Raw genomic sequence first — 10,534 nt, 5'->3', positions numbered from 1 at the left:
TCCGAGCTGGCAGTCAGCACAGAGCCCGACGCGGGGCTCGAACCCACGAACCGCGAGATCATGACCTAAGCGAAAGTCAGACGCTTAACCAACTAAGCCACCCAGGCGCCCCTACATAAAAATATTTTTAAAAAAGAAGTGAATGTACATACCAAAGGAATTAAACATAGAAGCTGCTCTATATTCCTAGTAGGGACTAATTATAACCAAGAAAGAAATACAACATCTAGAATTTTAAAAATTAAAAAAAAATAGAGCTAACATTCTCCTGAGTAATGCAGACGAATCAGTAACAAATGTTTGAAGGACTTGCTGATTTCAAACTATCCTCTAATGAGGTTGGAGCTCAGTATTGTTATTGTGTCAGACATAAGCCATAAGTGATTAATAAGTTACTTGACATGGTTGGTACCTGTACTAAGTATCTTTAAAAGGCTCCTCCTATTTCTTGGAGGTGTGTCGTGAGCCACGATAAAAGCAATAAGTTACAATAGAGATAGAAGTGGATTGGTTACAAGATGAAAAACAAATGGATTATCAAAGGACTGAAATTAACAAAACCAAGATTGTATCAGAAAGTTCAGTGATCTAATTTCTAAAACCTCAAACTACCATTTCTTTTATGAACCCTTAACAATTTACAGTCCAGACCTTTTTTGGTGAGAGACCAAGAGAGAGAGAGAGAGAGAGAGAGAGAGAGAGAGAGAGAGAGAGAGTCTTAAGCAGGCTCTCTGCCCCACTCAGGCCCCATCTCTTGACTGTGAGGTCATGACCTGAGCCAAAAGCAAGGGTGGGAGGCTTAACCGACTGAGCCACTCAGGAGCCCCAGAAACATTTCCTTTAAACACATGGATAAGATGAGGACAGTGGCCACCGTGATTACTATTCACAGCTGTATGGAAAACCACAATGAAGACAATAAAATAAGAAAGAGGTAAATACTGGAAAAGATAAAACTGTCATCATTATTTTTTGCAAGTTCTCTACATATAAGGAATATAAGAAAAGTCAAATTGCAATACCAAATGAGAAGAAAAGATGAACAAAAGTTGCACAATATATTAGGGAAGAAAATCAGAAAACTGGATTGTTTCTCACACCTAAGAAATGGAGTCATGGAGAAGTGATATTCAAATATGTCAGTATTCCCCTAAAATGATGTATTTATTGTAATTCCAAGTAAGATCTTAATAGTTCTTTGTTGTGATATCAACAAACAGATTTTAAAATTAACTTCATAGATAAAATGGCTAAGAAATATCTAATGGAGTCATTTGATGTTCCAGGTAGCCACACTTATTATACAGCTTTTAGTAATTAATATAGTGTGATATTGATTCAAGAATAAACAAAAAGACTGATAGACCAGAAAGACACAAAGAAATGAGCTTATATGTGGAACCACAATATTTGAAAGTCCTGCCAGACAAATTAGTGAGAAATGAGAACATTCTCAATAAGTGGTGCAGTAAAAATTGGCTATCCATGGGGAAAAATGAGTATGGATTCCTATCTCACATCACATATGAAAATCAATTCCAAATAGATGAAGGGCTTAAATCCAAGAGGCAGAAATTTAAAACTTTGAAAATATGCAAGGAGAATATCTTTATGGCACTGGGGATGAAAAGAGTTTCTGAAGTAAAATTAAAAAAATACCAACTATAAAAATGGGTAAAATTGACCTTAAAATCAAGAAAACATTTTCATCAGTCTAACATCATAGCATGATTAATAAAAATGTCCCAGATTTGGAGGAATACATGTTAACATAGATAACCATGCATTAATATCCAGAATATATACGGAACTCTTAAAGTGAGAAAGAAAAACATAACCTGATAGAAAGATGGGAAAAATCTTGGTATAAATAGGCATTCTATGTTACAAAAAAATGCCCAATCAATATATAGCAGATGCCCCACTAAATAGTTAATCAAGGTAATGAAAATCGTAGTGAAATACCTTTTCACGCCCATCAGATTGGCACAGAGTTTTAAAAGTATACATATTTTAAAGCTAGCCTTAGAAAACTCATGATCATTTGATTCTAAATCTCTTAACGTGGCCTCCTACAAAACTATGAGACTGACAAAGAGGACACATCCAAAAACACATAACTTACACATTCAGAATTAGTAGACGACAAAAATGGCATGAATTTCAATTTACTTTAAGTTTGAACATAATCAGCAAGTTCCAGCAGACCTGTCAGTGAAGCGCCACTTCCAGGCTGGGGTGTGGGTGCGGAGAGAAGGGCAGGGATTTGTAAATCTGTGTGGACAAAAGAGGGACTACAGCAAAAAAGGAATCTCTCTAAAAAGACACAGTTCAACAGCAAGTGCTAAATCTAAATCACGGAATGTAGCTCTGGCACCCGGGAGTCTACCACGCCAGTCACAGGGCTGAGAGTAGCCAGAGGTAACAGTTCTGGGGGACAGAAGGAGACAAGGAGGGAGGGGACAGTGCCCCTTCATATCTGACTAAAGCTAAAGCAGAATGAAGTGAAAATACAAATGCTGAAGAGATGATAGAGAAATAAAATGTGCCAATGCCTCCTCTTTCCCATGGCCACCAACACTGCAATCAAAGATGTTGTCCTGCAGGGGGTGACAGAAGAGAATGCTACTCGACTAGAGTCCACTCCATGAAATACCTGTAATGATAGAGAGAGAGAGAGAGAGCTTACTTCAAATAAAGCAAGAAGACAGAAATGCAAATCAAAACATTTCAGAGAAAAAGTCTCCTGGGCGAAAAAAAATGGAAACAGAAGGAATCTACAATACAGTCTACAATACAACACTTGAATCTGAATTAAACACTCAAATACTCCAACAAGTACTTGGAGATACTGAAAGCCCAGCTATCATCAGAAATTAAGAAAAAAGAAGGAGAAGGAAGAGGAGTGAGGGGGAGGACAGGGAGGGCATGGGGGAGGGGAAGGAAGGAGGAGGGAGGGGAAGGAGGAAGAAGGGTAGCAGTGATGAGATTTGACTAGACTCAAAAAAACACTAAAAAATAAATTCAATGTGCCAAGGGCACTACCTATTAAAGTTGAAGATATGCATGTGGATGTGTATCACAGAGAACTTCTATATGCCTATTATGAGAGTATGAACTATACGTACATCTTAGACAGCAGTTGGCATTATCTGTGAAAATTAAAAGTGTCATGCTCTGCACTCAGCATTTGAAGCCTTAGCATTGGCATGTTCTAGAGTGGGGATCTGCAAACCACAGCCCACTGGCCGTTCTAACCCCCTGCCTGCTTGTAAATAAAGGTTTATTGGAACACAACTGTGTCCCTTTTTTTATATGCTGTCTTTGGCCGCTTTTGTGGAAAAGGGAAGAGTTGAGACATTGCAAAATGTGGCACACAATGCTGAACATATTTATTACCGTCTCATCTTTTGTCATAAAAATTTGCTGATGCCTAGTCTAGAGAGACTTCTGTCCATATGAAGAAACATGTGTGAGAATGTTCGTAGTAAAATGCTGAAAACACCACAAATATTCATCGCCAAGAGAATGGACGACTGCATTGGAAGAGTGGCCAAGGGGCTACTACAGAGCTGAGAAAGGAACTCGCTGCAGATGCGTGCAGCCACATGGGTCTCCAGTAAACCACGGAGCGAAAACAAGGAAGTATGAACATTATGTCTCCACTTGTGCCAAGGTTAAAACATACGAAGCTAAACTATGTAAAGTCTACAGAATTTTATGCATTAAATAAAGTGTTAAAGTTGCTCCCATGTTTATCCTTAGAGACAGGGAACGACAGGCAGCTGTCACACGGAGTCCCAGGAGTGCTGGTCATGTTTTCTTTAAGTGGATGGTGTATCCAAAGTTGTTTGGCTTAAATTGTCACTTCCATTATCATATTTTTAAAATTTACAAAACCACTTCAAATCCCAAAATCAAAGGATCACAATCTTTTTAGCAAGAAGGAAATTTAACTAATACATTATTTCCACCAATTATTTTTTCACTCTAAATATTTAGCACACATCTCAAATACACTGACATGGAAATCTTTTAATGCTCAGTTGACTAGTGTACTTGCTACATGTTTCTGAAAGAATTAGTTGGATGCTGGTCTACACACACACACACACACACACACACACACACAGTTATATTCCATATACTTACAGGATAATTGTAAAGAAGAACACACTGAATATCACATGAACGGTGTTAAATGCCCTTAGTGGGACCCTGCTCTGTTCCTGACTGGCTGAATGATCCCTGAACACTTTCATCATCTCAACGTTGTTACCTGTGAAATGAACATAAAAATACTCTCTGCCTTTTTAGTGTATTTAAATGTTTATAAAATTTGGAAAATGCTTTGCAGTTCTCAGTGTAAATAATATGGTCAGTGTCACTTCCACAGTCCAGCATGTGATGTCTGTCTGTCTGTCTTTGCTTCAGGTTGTACGGAGCTCCAGGCAACATCGACCTCTGGCCAGCCCTCATGGTGGAAGACCTGATCCCTGGCACGAGAGTGGGACCAACACTTATGTGCCTGTTTGTTACCCAGTTTCAGCGGCTGAGAGACGGAGACAGGTGAAGAATTATGTTATACTTATCAAAGACAACAAAATCGGGTTTCGCCCCCAAATCTAAGTGTACAGTAACATTGTAAGTATGAATCTGTACTTCCTATGATTTAAAATATAGTGAATAACATATGGCAACTGGTCACAGAATTTTTCTGACCACTGATAATACCGGATGGCACTCATTTTCATAGGTTCTTGTAAATCTTTGTAAGGAGAATAAATTGACTGGAAAGGGCACAGAAGTGAGTGGTTAAAAGAATGCACTAGACTCTATCTTATGTTTAAATCTCGGCACCCCTGCTCACGGCATATTACCCAAAACGCGTTCCCTCATCTGTACAGTCTGTTTAACAGTAGGGTTCATGGACTGTGGCACCTGTAAATGATGTTGGTGGTGCAGGAAGTGACAGCAGGCTTGACGCTCCATCCCTTCACCCTTGTCGAAGACCTGCTGACCCAAGACCAGACCTCCTCACAAAACTGTGTGCTAAGGGCACTTACTGGTGGAAAAATAACTGAGACTTCTTCCTAAAAATCTCTTGGTTTGTCGAAAGTATCTGTTGTGAATCAACTTGAATTTATGACATTATGACAGACAGCTGGCAGGAGATGTGAGTTAGTATAATCTCTTTGTGGCAAGGCTAGCCACGAATAAAACTTAAGAAAACCGAAAAGCTAGGCAGCCCCCACTTAGCTGGCGTGGGACACACTATTAGCTCTCCTCTATTACTTGAACCAAATGTGTTCCAGGGACACTGGCTGTATCTTCCGAATCATTAGTATAGTCTTGAGTAAGAGCTAGGATTCTTGTGAACCGGTTCCAGGATTTAACCTTCTGCAAATATACATACATATATATATATATTTGGATACATATATATCCAAAGGACTTCAACACTGCCTACAGCTTAGTGTTTAATTAAAGTTACACTAAAAATTTTTTTTAAATTTTTTTTTAAAAAGTTTATTTATTTATTTTGAGAAAGACAGAGAATAAAGTGGGGAGGAGCAGAGAGAGAGGGAGAATCTCAAGCAGGCTCTGTGCCATCACTGCTCATGAAACTGTGAGCTCATGACCTGAGCCAAAATCAAGAGTCAGTTGCTCAACCGACTGACCCAACCAGGCATCCCCAAAATTATTCTTTATTTAAAATTTTTCTTACCAGTCTCTTTGAGTTATGAATTATAAAGAAAGTAGTATTATAAAGAAATTATGTAAATATAAATACATATTTATATATAAAGTATTATAAGAAAGAAATTTCTTTATTGCACATTGGCAAACATTCATAGTATAGTATTTCATTTTAGTGTTTATAAATTAGCTTTGACAAACTGGATTTAGTGCAACACATAGTTGGGCTAATATGTTCAACTGATAATAGTTTAAGAATTAGGGGCACCTGGGTGGCTCAGTCTGTGAAACATGTGACTTCGCCGCAGGTCACGATCTCGCAGTCCATGAGTTTGAGCTCCCTGTCAGGCTCTGTGCTAGCAGCTGAGAGCCTGGAGCCTGCTTCTGATTCTGTGTCTCCCCTTCTCTCTGCACCTCCCCCACTCACACTCTGTCTTTCTCTCTCTCTCAAAGGTATATAAACATTAAAAAAAATTTTTTTTTAATTTAAGAATATATGTAGTCAAAAACTAAATAAACTTGGGAAAGGTTTTTTTCTTCTTCTTCTTCTTCTTTTTCTTTTTGAGTAAGCTGTCTTCTCCATGTGAATTAGTTTACTCGGATACAGAAGGTCCCAAAGCCCGGGTGGCTTACATGACAAATATATTGTCCCACAGTTCTGGAGTCTGGATCAAGGTTGGAAGGTTGATCCATACAGAGGCTTCCCTCGCTTTGTAGATGTCCAGCTTCTCCCTTTGTCTTCACAGGTCTTCCCTCTGGACCTGCCTGTAAGCATATTTCCTTTCCACCTTAGGACACTAGTAATACTGGATTATGACCTCAATTCCCTCCATGACACCCTAACGACTTTTTTTTTTTTTAACTTAACTGTTTAATGGCCCTCTCTCCAAATAAAGTCACATTCTGAAATCCTGGGGGCTAGGATTTAAACGAATATGAATTTTGAGGGGACACAAGTCAGTCCATACACCATGTGAGTGCCAACAGTCTTTTGCTTCCTATCTTAATTTATGTTGTATGCCGAGTGCAAGAAAAGTGCTTGGAAACAGTCCCTGAAGGAATGAATAAGGATTCACTTTAATAGTGGGTTTAAACTGTATCTTTTCAGTTAAAATCGAATGTTTATTCTAATTAGCTAATAGATATAATCAACTAGTATGTATTAATGATGAAAAAGCACTATTTCCCTTTTAGGCAAACAGGTCAATCTTAAATTGTCCAGGTAATTTCTAAAACTAGTTTATGGAATTTTAGAATAGAAAACGGGCTTTTTTTTTCTTTTTAACTTTACAACGCTTTGTTTTGAGTCATGTTGTCAAAGCTGAACAGAAAGCGATAGCTGGAAAGCACGGGATTTAAGAGCTTCATAAACACTGGAGGCAATTGAGAGCATGCTCGCTGCAGGACAAACCTAACCCTCTCCATACACGTTGTTGAGCTTGTCTGTGCTGCTACCACGCTCGCCCAGGACCTCACCCCGCCCCTCTCCGTGCTGACCCCCAGGTTCTGGTACGAGAACCCCGGAGTGTTCACCCCCGCACAGCTCACTCAGCTGAGGCAGGCGTCCCTGGGCCGCGTGCTCTGCGACAACGGCGACAACATCCGGCAGGTGCAGGCCGACGTCTTCGTGAAGGCGCAGTACCCGCAGGACTACCTGAGCTGCAGCGAGATACCGCAGGTGGACCTGCGGCTGTGGCAAGACTGTCGCGAAGGTCAGTGCGCGCGCCGGCCGCCAGGCCTGGCCCTGCGCATGTGCGGGCACGGGCCTCCAGGTCTGGCCCTGCGCATGTGCGGACACGGGCCTCCAGGCCTGGCCCTGCGCATGTGCGGGCACGGGCCTCCAGGTCTGGCCCTGCGCATGTGCGGGCACGGGCCTCCAGGTTGGATCTGCGCATGTGTAAGCAGTGTCATCCAGGTCTGGACCTGCGCATGTGCAGACACGGTCCCCCCCAGGCCCGGATCTGCGCATGTGCGGGTGTCGGCTCCCAGGCTTGGAACTGTGCATGTGTGCGCTTATGTGATGTCAAGGGTCAAAGCCTATGCTCCTGAAACAGAGGGGTATGAAGGGAACGGTCTTCTCCCTTTGGGAGTCGGACAGGACAACGGGAAGGCCAAAGCGTACCCTCTCTCAGCCGGCTCGGTTTGGATCCAGCCTCCTCAGAGTGGGGAGGAGTCTGGCAGAGCAGGGAGGGGCTGTCATAACGGGGAGGGGCTGTCATAACGGGGATGGATTTTGTCATAATGGGGAGGGACCCAATAGAATGGGGAGGAGTCTGGCAGAGCAGGGAGGGGCTTGTGTTAACGGGGCGGGGCTTATCATTATGAGGCGGGGCCCAACAGAGCCGGGGGGAGTGCAGCGGACCAGGGAGGGGCTTGTCATAACAGGGAGGAGGTCAGTAAGGTGGAGAGGGACTTGGTCACCAATCTGGTCTCGTTCGTTCTCACTGCCCTTCAGATGACTCTGCCAAACTTAAAACTCCAGGCGTTGGTACTGGATATAGCTATTTACTGGGGGTCAGCTGACCAGAGAGAGGAGGAAAATAATCACGGTAGCTCAGCTAATTTAGACTATTTAGTCTCCCTAAGATGTTGCAGGCGTGTTCATTGGAAATTTGGGGATGTCCTTATAGAGTTAGACGAAGAACTTTCTTTAGTGATACAAAATTATTTGCCACATCTACCATTTCACGTTTTATGAGCCAAACTCTGAGGTGCTTTATAAGCATCTATTTTGTCATCACAATAACTCTTAATAAATGTGGCTCTCTAATAAATCAGTCAGTTAAGCATCCAACTTGGACTCAGGACATGATCTCACGCTTTGAATATTCGACCCCTGCATGGGGCTTGCTGCTGATAGCTCATAGCCTGGAGCCTGCCTCGGATTCTTTGTCTCCCTCCCCCGCTTGCACTCTCTCTCTCTCAAAAAAGTGAATAAACATTTAAAGAAATGAGAATATGGCTCGAAAGTGTCAGATAACTTGGAATAAGGGGTCACCTGAAGCTAGGGAAAAGATGTATGTCTGCTCACACCTCGAAGTGAACTAAGAGCTTGATGGTTCAGAGCAGAACATGCTGTGTGTCCATATGTGAGCACATATCTTTCCCATGATAGTGTCTTGTGGCTCTGCCTGCCTCTACCAGCACGGGCGCTGCCATGGCCTGGTGCCTGCCATATATAGACGCGATGGACCTAGAGGAGCAATGATGTCCTCTAGGAAGGACATGGCAGCCCCGGCACAGAAGTAGTACTTGGTGTTCACAGGAGAGGAGATGTTGCCAGCCCCAACCACCGCAGAGTGGGAAAAGCAAATGCTAATAATGTGAGAGAATGCTGGGGCGCCTGGGTGGCTCAATCAATTAAGTGTCCAACTTCAGCTCAGGTCATGATCTCATGGTTCATGAGTTTACGCCCCATGTCGGGCTATGTGCTGGCAGCTCAGAGCCTGGAGCCTGCTTCAGATTCTATGTCTTCTGTGTCTCCCTCTCTCTCTCCCCTCCCCCACTCATGCTCTCTCTTTCTTTCTCTCTCTCTCTCTCTCTCTCTCAGAAATAAATAAACAAGAAAGAATTTTTTAAAATATGAGAGAATGTTAACCAAAACCACAGTGACACCTGAATCAGTGTCCTTTGTCTCCATGGTGGGTTTTATGGGACAGAGTAGAAAGTCATGTGGTTCGGTGAGGAGGAGGTGTACTTTTCCTCCCCTCAAGTTCTCAGTGAGTAAGGCTAGGAGGGAACTATGGAATATTTCCAGCTCTCCAAAACATGGGACACAGGGAGGCAATGTGCACGACAAGATGAATGGCAAGTAGTAACACTCCTGCGTGTTCTCTGTCCTCAGACTGGGCACTGAGCCCACTGAGCAGAGGAGAAAATAGATGGCCTGGCAGGGGTGGGCCACGATGAACATAGCTGCGCTCTGGATGGAAGCGATGACTCAGGTCCAGGAAGCAAAAGCTGTGGTCTCATTATGCCCGCATGTGCCTCTTCCAGCTTCTCATACCGCCAGCCCTGGGATGGGTGATTCATACGTACCGCCTACCTACCTTACCATCTTCATGAGTCCTTCAGGGAGGGTAGCATTATCCCCACTTCACATGGGAGGAAAATGAGGCTCCCGGGTGCTAAATACATATTCTGAGGTCCCCCAGCTGGGATTTAAACCTCTGTATGGCTATCCTGAAAGCCTTAGCTCTTTTCTCTGTGTGCATCGGTTCCTCAGAGCACCCGTGGGACCAGTGCACAGCACAGACGGTGGGCGGGCACCGAAGGAGGGCACCCGCCTCTTCCACCCTCCCTGTCCTTAGGTCCTGTGGCTCCAGTGTACTGTCAAATTCACACATCTCAGGACCGCCTCATTACTTAAATTGTAATGCGTTTGCTAATGGCAACACTTGTTAGGGAAGACACAATGGGAAGATTTAACAGACAAGGGGAGGAGGGAATCTTGAATATGTGAAGCATTCTTATTATTAAGGTCCTGGGGCACCTGGGTGACTCAGTCAGTAGAACAGTAGAGCGTCCAACTCCTGATTTTGGTTCAGGTCATGATCTAAGGGTCAAGGGATGGAGCCCTGCACCAGCAGAGACTGCTTAAGAGTCTCCCTCCCTCCCTCTCGCTCTGACCCTCCCCACTGCTGGCATGTGTGCTCACACACTTTCTCTGTCTCTCTCAAAATAAAAGAAAAATATTTAAATTTATAAAAGATACTAATTTGTGGTCTTAAATAATAAGAGTGCTCTTTCTCTGATAGTGTCTCAAAAATATCTGGAAATTAATTAACCAATAGCAAGTATCTACCAAGAAGTTGGATAGAAAAATGAAGGGTCT

At 42.9% G+C, this 10,534-nt stretch overlaps 1 protein-coding gene across 2 annotated transcripts in view; it reads left to right on the top strand.

Annotated features, from left to right (window-relative positions):
* The first annotated feature begins 4,414 nt into the window (after positions 1 to 4,414).
* LOC120226559 (peroxidasin-like protein) overlaps positions 4,415 to 10,534 on the top strand; it is a 44,417-nt gene continuing 38,297 nt past the window's right edge. For both annotated transcript variants that reach the window (XM_039224730.1, XM_039224731.1), the window contains exons 1-2: positions 4,415 to 4,569; positions 7,204 to 7,412. In XM_039224730.1, the coding sequence (XP_039080661.1) occupies positions 4,478 to 4,569; positions 7,204 to 7,412 (301 nt within the window). In that variant the 5' untranslated portion in view covers positions 4,415 to 4,477. The remainder of the gene's footprint in view (positions 4,570 to 7,203; positions 7,413 to 10,534) is intronic.

The sequence above is a fragment of the Hyaena hyaena genome, unplaced genomic scaffold (assembly GCF_003009895.1).
Source record: "Hyaena hyaena isolate Hyena2069 unplaced genomic scaffold, ASM300989v1 scaffold_1762, whole genome shotgun sequence".
Classification (NCBI taxonomy): Eukaryota; Metazoa; Chordata; class Mammalia; order Carnivora; family Hyaenidae; genus Hyaena; species Hyaena hyaena.
Note: the sequence above shows the minus strand (reverse complement) of the source record. Positions and strands in the feature narration are given on the sequence as shown.